The sequence below is a fragment of the Astyanax mexicanus genome, chromosome 15 (assembly GCF_023375975.1).
Source record: "Astyanax mexicanus isolate ESR-SI-001 chromosome 15, AstMex3_surface, whole genome shotgun sequence".
In the NCBI taxonomy this organism is placed as follows: domain Eukaryota; kingdom Metazoa; phylum Chordata; class Actinopteri; order Characiformes; family Acestrorhamphidae; genus Astyanax; species Astyanax mexicanus.
In genome coordinates this window covers 14,097,207-14,116,338 of record NC_064422.1, presented here as the reverse complement: position 1 = coordinate 14,116,338, position 19,132 = coordinate 14,097,207, and the positions used below count along the sequence as shown (strand labels likewise).

The following is a 19,132-nucleotide window of genomic DNA, read 5'->3' as shown; positions in this document are numbered from 1 at the left end:
ATATGTTTTTAAAATAATCAAATTGTGTTTGTTGACCAACAATCCCTAAAAAATAACAGTATGCATTTAAGGACTGCACCCAATACTTCATTTTACTTACTATTCTTTTATTCTGAATTATTTTATTTCATCTTAATTAAATCTCAATGGTTTGTTTTTCTAATGCAATTACATTTTTTTCTTTTTGTTTTGTTTATACATTTTCTTTTTTTAAAAATTAACCTGATTAAATATTAGATTTTACTTACTTTTTGAGGGTTTCCCCTATTTTTCCCTATTTTGAGTGAACATAAAGGTTGATTGATTGATTGATTGATTAACTGATTGAAATACAATACAGTATTCTATCTGGTTTACTGGTGTCTGAAACTGTTCCAGGAATTTCTCTACTCAACATTAAACAGCTGTCCTATCAGAAGAATTACAGCATCAACCCAGGACTGATAAAAAAGTGATAAAAACTGATTTTATTATTTCAAATTAAATACCTGTGAGGTGAGAAGTTCTGCTTGTAGGCCGATTTCCACCCTTTTTAAATTATGCATTTAATAAGCAAGTATACATATAACGTCGGACAAATACCATAATATCCATAACATATTTAGATAACATAATATAACAACACAATAGAACAAGAGATGATATAAATATGAATATAGCATTAATATATTAAATGAGGAAATGAGGAATATACATTTGATCATCATTAATAAACAGATCATAATATCAGAAGAACATTTTTCTCTATGTTTATTTGTATTAATGCTACTTAAAGGCTTAAAAAGTGAATTAAACTCAGTTAATTAAATATTAAAGACTCATTTCCATGCTGGCTCACAGTCTCTCTGTGCCTCGGCGACGTCAGTAAACACGTGACTGAGAATCAGTCTGGGCTGTGAGTGAGTGAGTGGGGGCGCTGCAGGCCTGGCGGGGGCGCTGTTCCCTCGCCGCGGTTCTCCTGCAGGAGTGAAGCGAAGAAGGAGCGGAGCGGCCGCGGAGCTGCAGGAGGAGCAGAGCTGCCGGAGGTACAGCCCGCCTATATTACACTGATTATTACACTGATCCACTGTTTCCAGCGGATTTACTGCGCTGTCATACAATAACCCGGTCTTTAAACAGTTGTTATTTAGGTGTAGCAGTAATGGAACCTGTTCTAGTTCTGTATAGAACCATTTAATAGATTATAGATTCACACTGAAGAACCATTCAGTCATATCAGAGCTCCTTCACACTCAGTCAGAGCCTGTAGAACCCATTAATAATGTGTGTAAGATGTTTCTGACCTTGGTGTGTGTGTGTGTGTGTGTGTGTGTGTGTGTGTGTGTGTGTGTGTGTGTGTGTGTGTGAGAGGGAGTGACTGATATGGTGCTTATTTTGCATTGAGCATTATCTGTTAAACACCAGTCAAAATAACAAAATAAATATTTTGTGATTAATCGCACTTTTTCTTCTTAAGACACAAGTTTTTTTTATTTTTATAGTGGATTTCTAATTGTAAATAAGAAAATTAAGTTAAGAAATGTAAAATGCAATTTTATTTATATTAGTGGCGTCAATTAAAAAATACTAGTATAAACACCAAAATAAAAGTTCACATTTATATTTTGTTGGACCAGATTTATCTTTGTTTGCAGCACGCTTTTACTGCGGCACTGTGCTGATAAGCTTCTGCAATGTCACAAGATTTATTTCTATCCAGGGTTGCATTCGTTTTTCACCAAGATCTTGCAGCAGCATTGATGATGGTTGAGTCTGACCACTGCTCAAAGTCTTCTCCATCCAGCACATCCCAAAGATTCTCAATGAGGTTAAGATCTGGACTCTGTGGTGAACAATCCATGTGTGAAAATGATGATCCCATGCTCCCTGAATCATTCTTTCACAATTCCAGCACCATGAATCCTGACACTGTCATCTTGGAATATGCTCGTGTCATCAGGGGAGAAAAAATCCATTGATGGAATAACCTGGTCTATATTCAGTATATTCAGGTAGTCAGCTGACCTCATTCTTTCAGCACATACTGTTGCTGAACCTAGATCTGCAGACCAACTGCAGCATCAACCCCACATCATTTACTTACTTAAATTCAGGTGACAAATTTTTTTTGGCCAAGCAGTGTATGTCCCAGAGAAGAATTTAAAAGCAATTTGAACAGCTGGAAAAGTTCTAAAGAGATCGTATCATAGCTATCCTGCAACCAGTGGGCCGTCTTTTTTTCTGAATGCACACTATCTTTTCCACTATTACAACAGGACCGTGTTAATCCACATACTGCAGCCATCTCCATCTCCCATTCACCTGGCATCAGGCCTTGCTCTGACTTCATCTATAGTACGTCTGAAGGTGGTGTGCATGGTATCTTGCACCTAGTTTCATCTGATCCTTTAAAACCTTAACAAAAAAAATAGTTTTTACACACAGATTTACAACAGTGTTTACACTTAAATATTGTTGTTGTGTCTTTTTACATTCTCTGCGAGTGAAATATGTCCCAGAGAAGAGTTTACAAAGACCTAAAAAGACCTGCAACAAATGGGAAATATTCTGACGTTAATTCATTGACTGCTGCCATCTCAAGAACCTGCCTTGAAGATGCAAAAGAATTCAAAATCAGCCGGAACTGTGTCAATAATCAAGCTTCAGTTTTTCAGAGACAATAAGATCCAATAAGAAGCTTACATGTTTTTAATTTCTTTAACACGATTAGCAGCAGAGAGAGAGTGCAAAACTTGGCATAATATATAATTTTTAGGAGCCCTAATATATATATATATATATATATATATATATATATATATATATATATATATATATAATTGGGACACCCTACCCCTCTATCTAAACAAGAATTGGGACACTCTACACCTCTGTCCCAACAAGAACAAGAATTGGAAACTATATTGCTGTTTCAACAATATTTGGGACACCCTAGCCCTAGGTATGAACATGCAAAATGGATACCATACACCATACTGATTGAAGCAAGGGGTGAAATGGGATTGGGCTCCTTGAGGTATTTATAATGCCTATTATATGCCTGTGTATGTACTGTATTTTTAATATGTTTTTCTTTATATTCTTTCAGAAATGAAAGAAATTGTCTCACAACCCACCTCTCTCAGTTTTAACTGACCTCCACAAACACATCCTAGCTGATATCAAGGGAAATTAATCGTGACGTATGGCATCCAGAAGCGTCGACTCTCTGCAGACCGACTCTGCTACTCTTCACTCAAACAAACCCAGCAAAGAAATAAAGAAAAGTGTAGTAAAGAAGAAAACTTACCGCTGTCCAGTGTGTGGGAACAGTTATAAGAAACGAAACTATCTCCATGTGCACATGCGCATTCACACAGGAGAGAAGCCGTATCGCTGCTTGGACTGTGGTAAAGGGTTTGGTGAGAACGGTACCCTCATAAAACACCGGCGCATTCACACAGGAGAGAAACCGTATCAGTGCCCAGACTGTGGCAAGAGTTTTAGAGACAATAGTACCGCCAGAAAACACCAGCTCACTCATACAGGAGAGAAACCGCACGAGTGCTCAGAGTGTGGGAAGAGCTTTGCTCTACAGGGTAGTCTCCGACGCCACCAACGCATTCACACTGGGGAGAAACCGTATTGCTGTTCAGATTGTGGAAAGAGCTTTACTGTTCAGAACAATCTCCAACTCCACCAGCGCGTCCACACAGGAGAGAAACCGTATTACTGCTCAGAGTGTGGGAAGAGCTTTAGAGACGGCACTTTCTTTAAGAAACATCAGCACCTTCACACCGGACAGAAGCCACATGACTGCCCAGAGTGTGGCAAGAGTTTTGCTCTAAAACATGCTTTACAAGCACACAAGCGCATTCACACAGGAGAGAAACCGTATCAGTGCGCAGAATGTGACCAGAGTTTTAGGTATTCCAGCACTTTTAAGAAACACAAGTGCACTATGATGGACACGGATGCAATTATGACGATTGTCATGTAATGGATGAATGTTACCCTGCGTTCACATTGGCAGGCAAGTAGCTGCTTGTGTTGCCCTAAGTATGTCTCCTGTGGGTGTATTAGAGGCTGTTGGCTTGTATACCATGGCCAGATAGCATGCTGGCATAGCATAGCAAGCACCCGATTGTGCTATCTGCTGCTTTCTTTCATGCTTTAATTTTCTTCAAATTGCTTTTTGGCATTATTACAAAATGGAAAAATGGCAACAATGAATCGATGTTTAGAACCACACTTGTGGGTATAAAAGTGAAGTACGGTAGGAATCAAATGTTCACAGACCAGAAGCTGGAGACCTCAGAGTATGTGATTGATCCAAAGAATTCGTTTGGCCAATCGGGTTAGAATATCTGTTCATTGCATCATAATTAATTTGCTTGAAGTTCAGAAAATCTAAATTCAATTTGTTAATTGTCGCTGTGTCACTTGCCACTTGTTACCAAATCGTGACAACCAATCGCCTGCTAGTGTGAACACAGGGTTACAATATTATCTTGTATATTTGTGGATTGCTTAGCACCTGATGTAAGGAATTATTAATATTTAAAGGAACATAGATAATGAATTTCCATTTGTTGTGCAACTAGTCTTTGTACAATGGTGTGTTTGTAGGTGTTTTTTTTTATGTAACAAATGTACTTGATTTGCTTGTTGAGCCAAACTATAATATAAATGGTGAAGTACAGTAATGTAAACTAAATGTATTGTAATGTAAACAGACTATATTATCATGAAATTATATTGTAGAACTGCTTCTGTCAGGTCAAGAGCTTACATAGAAATACCCAAGGTATATCTCCTGCAGCAGATTTCAGTCTACACATTAATTCACCCAAACCTTGGGGCAATTTAGCAAAGCCTTCTACGTCTTTTTGGCAAACTTACATGGACACACAACTCCAAGCTCCTGGGATTAACCTGTATTCTAGCAAATCTGTGCATGTTGTTGTTCCAGTGCACAATTTAGGATTTAAACTGCTGGATAAATGATGGTGTGTGTAAACAGGTATATCGCTAGCTAGCTTTGTGTTGGTGCACTAGCTAGCTAACTAACTAGCTAGATCCATTTGGTAAAGCTCGCCACTCGTTTTTCTCTTGTCAGCTACAATACAGTAAATGGAATTTGTGACAAAACCAGTGTCTTGCTTTTACAATGTATCATTGTTTTACAGGCTACAGGTAAATTATGGTTAATATATATATATAAAAATAAGAATACAGCAGCCTACTACTGTGATAATAATTAAACTAATGTGATTATTACTGTGATACAATATTTATAATATGTATTATGATACATGTACATTATGCATACTGTCAAAGTCAAATACATACTGGTTTCTGTACATTTCACAGTGCATTTATTCTTTTTAGGATATCCAGTAAGATCCTGGTGCTTTGGTTGGGCAATAATGCCAGTGTACTCTTTACAGTGAGTGGACTCTAATGACTTATGTGTTTACGTGTAAAATCTGGTCCTGCTATTCCCTGCTCTGGACACTAGAGGTCCTCCTTACCAAAAAAACTGACTTGAGGTTGGTTGTGATGTTTTTATTTCAGCACTATCACGTGCTTTACAGTTTCCACACATCAGCCACTCTTCATATACCCCTTTAATTCACAGTATAGTTTGTTTTCCCCTTTTCTCACTGTGTATTGATCCTTCTTCTGTTCATTAGTATTAGTCAGCTGATTGGTTAGCCGTCAACCACTTTTCAGTGGTTGTTTTTTTTTTTTTTTTGCTTTTGCCTTTTTTGGAATCTCTGCCCTGTATTTTGACTTTGAGACTGAACCCCTGACTGATAAGTTTTAACTCACCTAATTTCATATGTGTTCTGTAGATATAAAGCATCAGATTTACAATATGTAGATGTAGTTAAAGGTCACCTTCCGCGAAAATCCGATTTTTCTTGTTTTTTGTGGAATACAGTAGGTCTCTCCGAGTTGAATGTGTACACCTGCACATTAAACTGTTTTGCAGCCCCCATTGTCTGCAGGAGCTAAGCAAAGAAATCCCCCCTCCCCCCCTCCGAAAAACGGCTGAATTTTGAATTATCTTTCTGCCTACGTAGGCAGAAACTCACAGACCAGCCCACCTTGGCTCGAGAAACTCCCAGAGGCGGAGCTGAAGCGACGCAACATCACCGCTCATCATTTAGGAGGTGGGAGGCAGTGAGCGGCAGAGCGGTGGAGGGGCGTCGCAGTGCTCCTAGCCAATCAGAGGAGAGATATTTGCATGCTGTTTGCATGTATGAATATTCATGAGCAAAGCTGGAATCCGGTCATTTTGGACACACCCCTAAAACAGTCCATTAAAAAAGAGCTATACAGAGACACCTGAGCACTTTTTTTTTACAAAAACGGCTCACATGTCATTCATTCATACTAGAGACCACAACTAGACATTTTAAAATGAAAGAAAAAACGACGGAAGGTGAGCTTTAAGCAGATTTTGTTCAGAATCTGGTCAGTGATGGTCAGTGACTTTCAGTGCCTGATTTGAGTGGCAGATGAGTGCCTGCCTCTGGGTGGGTGGGTGACACTCTCCCCTGTAAAGTGATGTTGCATAGACAGCAGTTTAAAAAGAGGCTGGGTTGACTGCACATGTATTGGAGAAGGCATGTGTTTGTCCTCATTACTGATGATGGGAAAGTTCATATGAATTGGTACTGAGCAATGAATTGGCCTTCCAGATAAGGGAGAAATTCAGTCCAAAAGTCCAAAACAGTTTTTTATGTTGCCAGATTAATTCGAACAGTCGAACTTTTTTTTTTCTTAATGCAATTTAAAAGAAGAAAAAAAAAGTAAAAAAAAAAAAGAGAGAAAATCAGAAAATCCAGAGATAATTAACAACAAATTATATAATATCAAAAATGATATAATATAAAAAATAAAAAGATAGTAACTGGGTAAAGCTAAGCTGGAAACCTCTTCTCTCATAGATATTCTGAAAAGGTAATTTATAACTGCACACTCCTGCATTCTTACTAATAAAACGTTTACACATTAGTACGTTACACATTACTCTCTCTGATTATTCTCCTTAATATTATATAAATATAAATGCAATTATATTTATATCAGTGGTGTTAATGAAAATCCTAGTATATACTTGTATGTTTGAGAAAAGAAATAAAACCATGTGGTGTGCTGGAATAAAGAATGCATGAGACATTGAATAGAGGATCTTTACTTTACTGAAAACATTTCTCAGAAAATTGTTTGGTATTGCACACAGGCTTACAATTAGGTAAGCATGTGTGCAAAAAAAAATATATATAGAGAGAGAGAGTGTTAGACTGGACATCAATAAATGAATATTGTAATAAAATTAAAATTTTCAAATTGAGTCAAGCATGGACAATGGCTTGTGTGTTTAATTGACTAATTGTATCAGACATGCCTTGAGATGCATATCTTTATACACATTATAGACACACCTCAAATCAACTGAATTTATAGGTTTAATTCATTGTACTTTACTGTATAATGACAATGTACTTTAGTCTGGTACAATTATAGGATGGCACCACAACTTTAGTAATAATAATAATAATAATAATAATAATTCCAGTAACATATGATTATTTTCATCATCTTCATTGGGTACTAGAGAGAAGCGAAGCAAGACAGGAGAGCAGAGGCTTCAATGCTGGAACAGCGATGCACTGCAAAGTTAAATGCATCCACTGGAATCAATCCAAAGAGTGCACAAGAGTTGTTGCCGCTTTGATCCTACAGACAGACACAGACTTGTTTAACAGCAGGACAGTAGATATCAGCATGATCTATAAAAGAGTTCAGGTCATACTTTCTTTGTTTCACATTTCTAGGTTTGTCTGGTATAAATGTACATATACATTTGTTTCTGACTGACCTTTCAACTCCTGCTCCAGCCTTCAAAAGGTCATCAAAGATGTGCATGTGAGACAGTAGAAGAGCAACATCGTCCTACAGAGAAAACAGTGTGAGATTAAAAGTAGTTAAATCATTCTAGTTCTGAATGTAAAGTGTGTGTAATATTTCACGCTGAAGTAAAATTAGCTCATATACTGTAAAAAAAAAAAAGCTAAACAAATAATAATACAAGAAAGCACTGATTCACCTTGTGCGAGGAGTCACTGAAGGTCAGTCTGAAATGCTCTGCTATCTCTTTCATTTCACCCAGATGAGTTAATGGACAGTGGACGCTCCTGGCATTGGTGTTTTTGGGACGGGCGTGTTTAGCAATGTCATTTACAGCCTTTTCAATCCTTGACTTTTTCTTTAAGGATCACAGGAGTATGATTTAATTACAGTAATAAAACATTACAGCATTCCTTTTCTGTTGGTTGGGGTTGATTAGAGTCTGTTCACATGTGTATGATTTTTGTATTTCTTGATTTTCTGAAGTTTTTGCTTAAAAAAAGAATAATAATGTATGGTCTGGTTTTAGTTTGTACCTGTAGAAGGTTGTCTTGTTCTCTCAGTAGATCTCTCTTTCTAATAGGATCTGTCTCTCTCTCAATTTTTTTGTTTAGAAGAACCAGTGGGACATCATGAGATGCAGTAAGATGTGTTGGTTCAAATGTTTTCGCTTTACAAGCATGTGCTGACCGAGTTTCAGAGTCAGCACAACCCAGAAAGTCACAGATGTACAATTTGCTGAGGTTCTGAAAAATAATTAAAATAAAATGAAGTAACAGTACTTTGAATTGTAATAATTTGAATTGTCATATTTTCCCCCCAAAAGGCACATTGGATTATAAGGCTCACTATCAATAAACATCTATTTTCTGGTCTACTTTCATACATAAGGCGGACTGGATTTATAAGGTGCATTATGTGACACTAGTAAGGAACATGTTTTCCTTTTGCTTCAGCAGGTCTGGCCCTGGGTGGTAGTGGTGGCAGTAGCGGTGGTGGGGGCAGTAGCTCCTGCAGTGCTAGCCGGGGTTAGCAGCTAGCAGCAGGCCAAAAATACCTCTGAAAGAGCTAGCATTTAGTGCAATTAGCGGCTAATGCTGTTCCAGCCGCAGTACTGGGGGACTAAACTGAAACAGTGACTACTGCTCCTTACAACCTGACTGGTAAAATTAATTCATAAAGGGCACACTGGATTAAAAAGCGCACTGACATTTTTATGAAAATTAAAGGATTTTAAATGCGGCTTATAGTGTGAAAAAATTATAAATATACATTTAGTATAGTAAGAGCCCTTACATGCTGGAGAATTTAGTTTGTACAGACCTTATTACCGTATTGACAAGGGGTGGATTTTTTGACCTTACTCGTCAGGTATTTAAACTGATCCTGGAAGGTTGTCCTAGTAAGGTTAGACTGTTTGAAACAGAAATAGATTACTGTTAATAACATCGGTATCATTAAAACATGTTGGAAAGTTGCACTAGGTAAAAAGTAAATACAAAAAAAAAAATTTAATATATAAACAAATTAATAAATTTGCAAATCTCATAGATCCACATTTCATTCACAATAAAATGTTACATGCATCAGAGGTTGAAAAAAAAGACATTTTACCATTTCATTATGGTACTCAACTGAACTCATTTAGAACTTTATGGCAGCAATGTGTCTCAAAAAGTTTGCACAGGGCAGTAAAATCTTGTAAAAATAAGGGGTAATGCTAATTTACAAGTAACTCATATGACTGAGAGGCAGATTCTCTCAGAAGCAAATATGGATTTACAAATCTGCAAAAGCTTCTTTTATATACAGTCCCCTCCAAAGTACTGGGGCAGTGAGACTAATCTCTTAATTCTGCTGTAGACTGAAAACATATGGGTTTGATATTAAACTATTAATATAAGACAAAAGATCAACATTCCAGCTTTGATTTCCAGTTATTTCCATCTGGACCTGATACACAGTTCCAGATGATCTTTTCTCCTGATGACCAGAGAGCTGACTATAGCTCTAAAACAACCAACTGTTATGCTAAGAGAAGATGGAAAATCAATCAGACCCATTGCACACATATTGGTCATAGCCAGAACAATGGTTTGGAATGTTCTGAAGAAGTAATACATACCAGCTCATCTGTGAAACACAGTGGAGGTAGTGTCACAGGCTCATTACTCTTAATTGATGTTTAATGAACTCAGAAATCTACAGAAACATTTTGTCTGTGAATTAAAAAAAAGATAAAACCAAACTGATTGGGAGATTCTTCATCATGCAGCAAGATAATGACCCAAAAACCACTGCCAGGAAAAACATCACAGAAGAAGAATGCAGAAGGTTAGTGTATAAGGTTAGGTTTGATACAGTTACTAAAAAGTTAAGGATTCTTCATCTTCATTCTTGTTCATTTTAATTTATTTAAAGTTCTGTTTCAGTACTTTTGCTCACAAGAAAAATGGGTGGGTTCAGACAGAAGGTTCTATCTTGCCAATGTTTTTAGTCTACAATAAAAATAATGGGATTAGTCTCAATGTTCCGATACTTTTGGAGGGGAACTGCAGAGCAATAATTCAGTGCCTGTATTAAGGGCAAAACAATATTTCTTTTGAGAGTGAGAGGTTAATGTGTAGTTAATTATTGTAAGCAAACAGAAATTATTATTAATAAAAAAGTTACATTAAATGAATGAATTGGGCATGATTAATTTAATTAGGCTTAAAACTGAAATTTGTTTTACTCAAATAAAACAAATTCAAAAAGATCCATGCAAAGTAACTGCCTAATTGCTTAACACATCATATTAGTTTAAGTAAAAAATAACAAAACTTTTAGTGGGTTATACTTTAAAATAAGTTTGCAAAAAATTTCTGTAAAATCTTTTTTTTTTCAGTGCAGAAATGCTGCTATCTTTGTTTTATATAGCGCTTTTTACAACTCTCTCAACAGCCAAGTCGGAGAATTCTTTAGGACAACAGTAGGTGTCAGACAAGGTTGCTTACTGTCCCCAGTGCTCTTCAATCTTTACCTGGAGAATATCATGAGAGAGGCACTTGAAGGGCACCAGACATCCATTTCCATTGGTGGTAGACCTGTGTGCAACCTCCGCTTTGCAGACGATATTGACTTAATGGGAGGCAGCAACCAAGAACTCCAGTCGCTGACAGACAAATTGGCTGGCAGAGCAGGAGCATATGGCATGGAGGTGAGCACAGACAAGAGCAAAGTAATGGTGAATAGCATCAACAATATATGCAGTGCCAACATTACAATGAATGGCCAACAGCTAGATGAAGTAGATACATTCAAGTACCTGGGTTCCATACTAAGCCAAGATGGCAGATGCACAGCAGAGATAAAGATCAGGATCGCAATCGCCACATCAGCCATGGCAGGCCTGAGAAAAACATGGCAGAGTAAAGAACTCAGCTTCAACACAAAATTAAAGCTCTTCAAGTCCCTGGTCCTGTCAATCTTCCTGTATGGATGCGAAAGCTGGACTTTGACAACCGAGATGGAGAAACGCATACAAGCATTTGAAATGAAGTGCTACCGCAGGCTCCTTGGTATCTCTTGGATGGAACATAAGACCAACGAGTATGTCAGAGGTCTTGTTGCCACATTAGCTGGACCCCAAGAACCACTGCTGGCATCGGTAAAATGACGGAAGCTTCAGTGGTTTGGGCACACCAGCAGACATGACTCTATCGAAAACAATCCTTCAAGGAACAGTCAAAGGAGGTAGGCGACGAGGCCGACCACGGAAGTGCTGGATGGACGATGTCAAGGCTTGGACTGGTCTGGACATGAACAGGCTCCTGTGTGAAGTCAAGGACAGGCAGCAGTGGAAAAGGACAACTGTGTCAGCATCTCTCATGCCTCCCTACGACTGCAGAGTGCGGTTACGGGACTGAACTAACTAACTAACTAACTAACTTTTACAACTGCTGTTGTCAAAGCAGCTTTACAGAACAAAAAATCTGACAAAACACTTAACATTTAATACAGAACCCCCAATGAGCACAAAGGCATGGAAAAAACTTCCTCAGAGCTGGAGGAAGAAGAAACCTTGGGAGGACCAAGATTCACATATAAGGGGGGACCATCCTACCACTGGTCAAACGTTTTTTAAATGAATATTAAGTCATTATGCATTCACACAGGTCTAGCTTATCCATGTGTATAGCAAAACATGGATATTTTCTCATTTATATTGGACTGAGGAAAAATGTAAAATGTTTCTGTGGTCAGATAAAATGAATGAATTAATTACATTGTTTTTATTCTTTTTGAAACCACTAATGTAGTGTGAGAGGAGAGGGGAGGCCATCCATCTCATCAGCACACAGTTTAAATAAACTTTTAAGCAGTTGAAATAGTTCATCAGAGAAGAAAGCAACATCATTCCTCTCCCAAAACTCTTCCCACACATTTACAGACTGCTGTAGAAGAAGAGAGGATGCTTCACGATGGTAGACATGGCCCTGTCCCAACTTATATTACTTTTTTTCCAACTTAAATGTTTTTTTTTTCATAAAATGGTAAAATCTCTCATTTTCCATAAATCTATATTTATACAGATATATATATTTTTTAACACTTCGTGCTAACTTTTTGGGATTTGGAGTTGAAGTGAATTAACAACTCATAACTCACCATTCTGCAGTGCAAAAGCCAGTAACTGCTGAATACATCAGCAAGAAATGTATGTCTGTAGTCATCATAGAAGCAAGCTTTGGAGGTCTGGTGAGGACCAGAAGCTGACACTCCATAAACTAGAACAAAAAGAGTGTAAAAGCCTGATCAGTTTAATCTCCTTCTGTTCAGTCATTCTGCTTGCAGCACATCAGTGTTAATGAGCAAATGAAGAATGTTAGCTATAGTCATTTAAGTCAACTGTTAAAACTTACTCTGAATGTTTGGTGGGAGATGTTCAATCATTGATCCAGAAAAACAGCTTTCAATGTAGATCACCATCTGCACATTAATCAGAACATTAATTTGGGTAACTAAGCGTAACTAAACCCCCTGATTTTAGCTCCACCTTCAGCTCAAATTTGACAAATGCTAAAAAATATTATTATTAGAGTATTAGAGTTAATGCCCCTTAAAAACTGAGTATTTTGCGTTATTACTGACCTTTGAAAACTGCTGGGATTCTGCCATCTTTGTTACAGTGGCAATAAGGTCAGATGCATACAGCTGAAAAGGGTAAAACCATGTTTGAAGCTAATCTTGACTACAGTAAATGTGTCAAATTCTGAAAATTAAGAAAGAGCAGCTTACTGTATCATGAGGAAAGGAAAATATTCCTTTGCTGCCATGGTCTGACAGGTATATGAAAATTGTGTCATTTTTACCGCTGTTGAGAAAAACAACAGTTTATTAATATTTTAGTAATTTTTAAAAGCTGCATCCAGTATTGAGAGAAACCGAGGAATTACCTTTTTAGAACTTTTCTGGATCCCCAGCCATGTTTAATAAGACCCTCTTCATCTCCACGGAGCACAGCCAAGAAGTTGTGGGCTGTAACATCCTTTTAAAGTGCATTTGAATAGATCATTAACTAAGGAATGAGGGTAACCCTTTACATTAAGTGTTGACTAACTAACATGAATTAATGCATTAGTTACGATGAATAAGACATGAGGTAATACATTAACAATGCTTAGGTAATGTTAATTAAACACAAAACTACATCATTAATTAATGTTATGTTCACATTAACTAACGCTAGAAGTAAATCATTTTTGTTAAGATGAAAAATAAATCATACACTTCATTAATAATGATAACTAATGTTCGTTAAACAAGTAACAACTGCTCTTCTTGTCATTTGCTTATATGCTGCAGCTATGCATACAATCATTGTTATATATTGATTAATTAAATATTAGTGATAAATATATTTGGATATATTTGTGATAACACTTATGCAGTGGTAGCCAGTTACTTATTTTATTTACATTTTGACTTTTTGACTATTGGAAATACATCTCTACATGGATTAGAATTGTTTAATTTCACTTTACATCAGGTATATTTATTTCACTGAACAGAGCTGTATAAGTGTTTAGTAATGTTTAACAGATGTTAATAATGCTTTAAAAAGGCATTATTGGTTAATCATGGTTTATATTTACAATTTGTACATGTAAGTTGAGTTCCAGCAAACACTAATATATATATATATATATATATATATATATATATATATATATATATATATATATATATATATATATATGAATGATGAAATGAAGCATAAGCACCATCCAAACTAATATTTGCTTAATAAATATACAAAAATTACCATATGCATAACTGCAGTACACAAGCAAATGACAAGAAGATGAACTAATGCAGTTGTTACTTGTTTACCTAACATTAGTAAAGTATATGCTAATAAAGTATAGGATTTCTTGTTCATCTTAACAAATGTTTTACTTGTAATGTGAAAGTAACATTAATTAATGCAGCAGTTCCGTATTTAATTAACATTACCTAAGCATTGTTTATGCATGGTAACTAATGTAATAATTAATGTTAGTTAGTCAACACTTAATGTAAAGTGTTACTGGAATGAGTTATTTCAGTGATTAATAATATCATTTTATATAAACCTGAATACCAGCTAATCAGGTAATCAGCTGCAATATATATGACAACATAAAGGATGCATTGTAAATCTGAAAGAATACATACTGGTCCAGTGTAGTCTTTTGGAACTCCTGTGTAAACATTCTGTCCATTGGGCTCATTGATGATTTGTCCTCGTGTTGGGTTCCTGTTAAATGCATCTGATGTCCATTCACTATATCATTTCAGTTTGCAGGTAAATGTAGCTATGATCACTGATGCTAATTCTGTATTAAAATGTAAATATACTTACTCTGCATTGTAAGCTATATCATCATACATCATCACCACCACCTGCTCATCTGGAATACCATGCTGGTGAACCATCTGATAGGCATGACACACATCAGCCTGATGAATAGATTATGATGCTTATTATATGAGTGCTTACTACCTGTTTGAAATATTATATTTGAGATATACATTTGTTATACCTGATGTCTGTAATTTGTCCAACCTTTGGAACCAGCAGCCAGAAGAACCCACTTACTCTGTGTCCCACCCATCTTAATAATGCTGTAAAGGGTAACGCATTAATGCATGAACACACACACACACACACACACACACACACACACACACACACACACACACACACACACACACACACTGCTGCTATGAGGCATGCATACAACACATATCTACCTAATCATCTGTTAAAACCTGTTAAAGCTGAACATTTAAAACATTTTATTTTACACAGAAAATTACAGAGATATTATAAGAAAGTGAAAAAAGCTCTACTACATACATATATAACGTGATGTGCCACGACACTTGTCAATGTGTTGTTAATGTGGAAATGTGCTTTTGTAATATACAGTGCAGTACAGTGAATAAATTAATACCTATTAAAAACCTTTGTTAAGATAAAACTCATGTCTGAGGATTAAACAAGACAGGCTCCTTCCACATCTTCTCTAACCATGTTCTAATCATCTACAGCTGATGTGATGCACCTCATTTTGGATTTAGAATAAATGTGGGGGTGTCCTAACTTTTTCCCTTAAAAAAATTACATAAAAAATGACATTGTACAAATTATTCAACATAAAAAAAAATCTTTAAAAGATATATCACAGTTGTTTATTGTAATACACCATCACCATTGTATAATTGTCATAATTAGTATTTAAAACTTTTAGTCTTATTGTATTAAACACCCACCATTACTGATATCAAGTCCTTTCATTTATTAAATCATCTCACTTGTGTGAAAATTGTATCTGTTTATTAAATTGATAAAAAAAGAGTTAAGTTTAAATAATTATAATAAATAAGTCACCAAGTTATTAAGTTAAATCAATTAGTATAATATTCAAAAAGTCTGCCTCACTAAATACACAATCTACAATTTAAAATAATATTTTTTATTAAATTAATATTTTATGGAAAGTTCTCACCGGATAGTCTGTAGTCTGCCCAGTCTATGGAATCAGCAGCTGGAAGAACACTCTTGCTTTTTAAAGACAGGCTGGCATTTATATACGGGTCCCAGCACTCAGTGCTACCTTCAGTATCAACATATCTGTCCTTATCTGAAATTCCCCCTGCACAATTTTACTTTCACTTTCTGAGGAAATGATTAGACAGCAATTTTAGCATCATTCATCATCATTAGATCATAAGACAGCAATTCTATTAGAAGGGGAAAATGTTAGAGATGTGTTGTGTTGAAATCTGTTCTGCAGCTATAGAATGGCTGTAAAGTGTATTTATATTCTGTTTAAATAACATAATTTAAATCCTAGAGCCAAATCAGCCATTCTATACATCATACACAGCCATTATACAGTCTGTTATGCTACAGTTGGCAATGATCATTTTTTGTGTACAGCATACCTATTGGATATATTTCTTTTTTTAAAGGTAACTAAATTCTAAAAAATGTGAGAGGCAGTTTAGAAGGGATACTGCAGTGATGTATGGGTTTAGGAAGCAGTAGCAATATTATTGATTGATTGAGTTGCATATTGTGGGTGTCCGTGTACCAAAGTACACAGTAACATCATCCTCATCCATAGCACAGTTGAACTTGTGGGGATGCTGCAGAGACGAAACTGCAATAAAAATGTTTTTTAAAGGTTAGGAAATGTGTATAAAATTTTAAGCAGGACTGGTATGTTTCACAAATTAGAAGGAACACATTTTAGCTATTTAAATAATAATCTACAGTTGCAAAAAAAAGTATGTGAACCCTTTGGGATTACTTGGATTTTTGCATAAATTAGTCATTAAATGTGTTCTGATCTTCATCTAAATCACAACAATAGACAAACACAGTCTGCTTAAACTAATATATATGTTTGCATGGTTTTATTGAACACAACATGTTAACATTCACAGTGCAGGGTGGAAAAGTATGTGAACCTTTGGATTTTATAACTGGTTGACCCTCCTTCGGCAGCAAAAACCTCAACCAAACATTTCCTTTCCAGATCAGACGTGCACAACAGTCAGGAGGAATTTTGGATCATTCCTCTTCACAAAACTGTTCCAGTAATTTTCTTCTGTTGAAGCCGTTCGGTTGTTGATTTGCTTCTATGTTTTGGGTCATTGTCCTGCTGCATCATCTATTCTCTGTTGAGCTTCAGTTGGACAGCAGTGGCTTCCTCCGTGGTGTCCTCCCATTCTTGTTTAATGTTTTTTTTTTCTTATTGTAGATTTGTCAACAAAAATGTTAGCATGTGCCAGAGATTTCTGTAAGTCTTCAGCTGACACTGTAGAATTCTTCCTTACCTCATTGCTCATTCTGTGCTGTGCTCTTGCAGTCATCATTACAGGACGATCACGCCTAGAGAGAGTAGCAACAATGCTGAACTTTCTCCATTTGTACACCGTCTGTCGTACCGTGGACACATGAAAATCGAGGCTTTTAGAGATACTTTTTAACCCTTTATAGCTTCATGCAAGACAACAATTCTTGAACGCAGGTCTTCTAAGAGCTCTTTTGTGTGAGGCATGATTCACATTGAGCAATGCTTCTTAAGAACAGTGAACTCTAAACTGGTGTGTGTTTTTATAGGGCAGGGCAGCTTTAACCAACACACCAATTAGCTCTTGAAAAGTAATTAGTCTAGGGCTTCACATATTTTTCCACCCTGCACTGTAAATGTTAACCTGTTGTGTTCAGTATTACTGGGGCTGGGTTGAGTATGGTTTGGTTTGTCCCCAGCTCCACTCTAACATATTTTTCTCTCTCTCCTTGACCTAGAATGCTGACTCTGGACCCGTTGCACAGAAGGATCCCTGTCCTAAAAACTCCAGTCATTGGATGGACTAACCTCTCCTGGATTTGGAAGGGATATTTGCCTCTCTAGCCTGTTGGCTCCTACAGTCTCGGTCATTAGAGATAGAGACTACTTTTCTCAGTTTTTTTTTCCTTTTATTAATAAACGCCCTACGGGGAACTTTTTGTTGAACCTGCCTCTGACTCCTGCTTCAACTGGGTCCTCCTAGCTAGGTTGCTCACAATATATATATATATATATATATATATATATATATATATATATATATATATATATATATATATATATATATCAGTGGCGGTTGCTGGTCTTTCAAAGAGGGGAAGCTCAATTTCAGCCTACGTCTTAACATATGTAGTTTTATTTATACGTAAATTCTACTCTCCCTGAGATGTTATTTTTTTGTAAACAAAAGGCATTATTTTCAAGTTTTCACTACACAACAAAAAGGTACCCATTCTTTACATTGAACAATTACATTAAGAAAACGCTATGACATGAATAAACATAAAATGAAATGAAAAAAAATTACGCAAAATCTTTAAAGTTGGTAAAGGAAAGAAATGCAGGTAATTTTTTTTTCCTTTTTGAACAGTTTTAATTTCCTTGAATAATCCATTTAATATTTTTAATGATAACACAATACTTACTACTGGTTCCTGGTAATTTATGTCCTGAGATGGTTTTTTCAAGAGGAATGGCCAACATTACATTTTATTTGTTACAGCACTTCCAGTCAGCCAGCTCACTTTATCATACCAGAACTGCTGAAAATACCTGTTACTTTTCCCCACCTTTTGCACTAAATTAATGTTTACACCCAAAGATCGCTGATTTGCTAATTTCGCTGTCAATCAAAAAGGGACTCCACCTCAGACAGGTCATCCAATCATCATGCAGAAGCTGAGCGTCCCCCCATAGACCCCCAGAGACGCTGAGCGTCCGATGGGCGGGACAAAGCCCTGCATTTATCCAATGACTCGTCTCGTTTCGCCGCGTGCTTTGCTCCGCTATTGAAGTCTGTGCACTGTTTAAAGCAGCGCTGTGAAGCTGCGGGTGTATATATATACAAGGGCGTAGGAGCGGGCTTGATATTGGGGGGGACACATTTGCCAATATGAACACAAGCCCACCCAATAGTTTCCTAGAACAACATTTGTGGAAATTACTTTTAATTAAAAGTAAATTATTATTATAAGGTTTATTTTACAACCTAAACTTGTTACTCCACGTTACAGTTACTGTTATGCATGCAATGTCTGAATTATATACATATGACAAAAATGATCAGTTATCACCTAATATTTAAAATAATATAACAGATTTGGTTACTATTATTATTTTAT

The 19,132-nt window shown here is 36.3% G+C and overlaps 2 protein-coding genes across 2 annotated transcripts; one reads left to right on the top strand and one right to left on the bottom strand.

The window, feature by feature from the left end:
* Positions 1 to 924: 924 nt before the first annotated feature.
* Positions 925 to 5,535, top strand: LOC103039374 (zinc finger protein 3). The gene is made up of 2 exons (XM_007240714.4): positions 925 to 1,025; positions 3,089 to 5,535. Exon 2 carries the CDS (start codon positions 3,185 to 3,187, stop codon positions 3,977 to 3,979), a length of 795 nt encoding a protein of 264 aa, XP_007240776.3. The 5' UTR covers positions 925 to 1,025; positions 3,089 to 3,184; the 3' UTR covers positions 3,980 to 5,535.
* A 2,066-nt stretch (positions 5,536 to 7,601) lies between these two features.
* Positions 7,602 to 16,668, bottom strand: LOC103039991 (legumain). The gene is made up of 14 exons (XM_015603490.3): positions 15,939 to 16,668; positions 14,970 to 15,051; positions 14,789 to 14,886; positions 14,602 to 14,683; positions 13,341 to 13,432; positions 13,183 to 13,258; positions 13,036 to 13,098; positions 12,807 to 12,873; positions 12,553 to 12,671; positions 9,226 to 9,315; positions 8,439 to 8,648; positions 8,102 to 8,260; positions 7,874 to 7,947; positions 7,602 to 7,731 (listed from the first exon to the last, which is right to left on the bottom strand). The coding sequence occupies exons 2-14, from the start codon at positions 15,039 to 15,041 to the stop codon at positions 7,692 to 7,694; spliced, it is 1,242 nt and encodes a 413-aa protein (XP_015458976.2). The 5' UTR covers positions 15,042 to 15,051; positions 15,939 to 16,668; the 3' UTR covers positions 7,602 to 7,691.
* Positions 16,669 to 19,132: the final 2,464 nt, after the last annotated feature.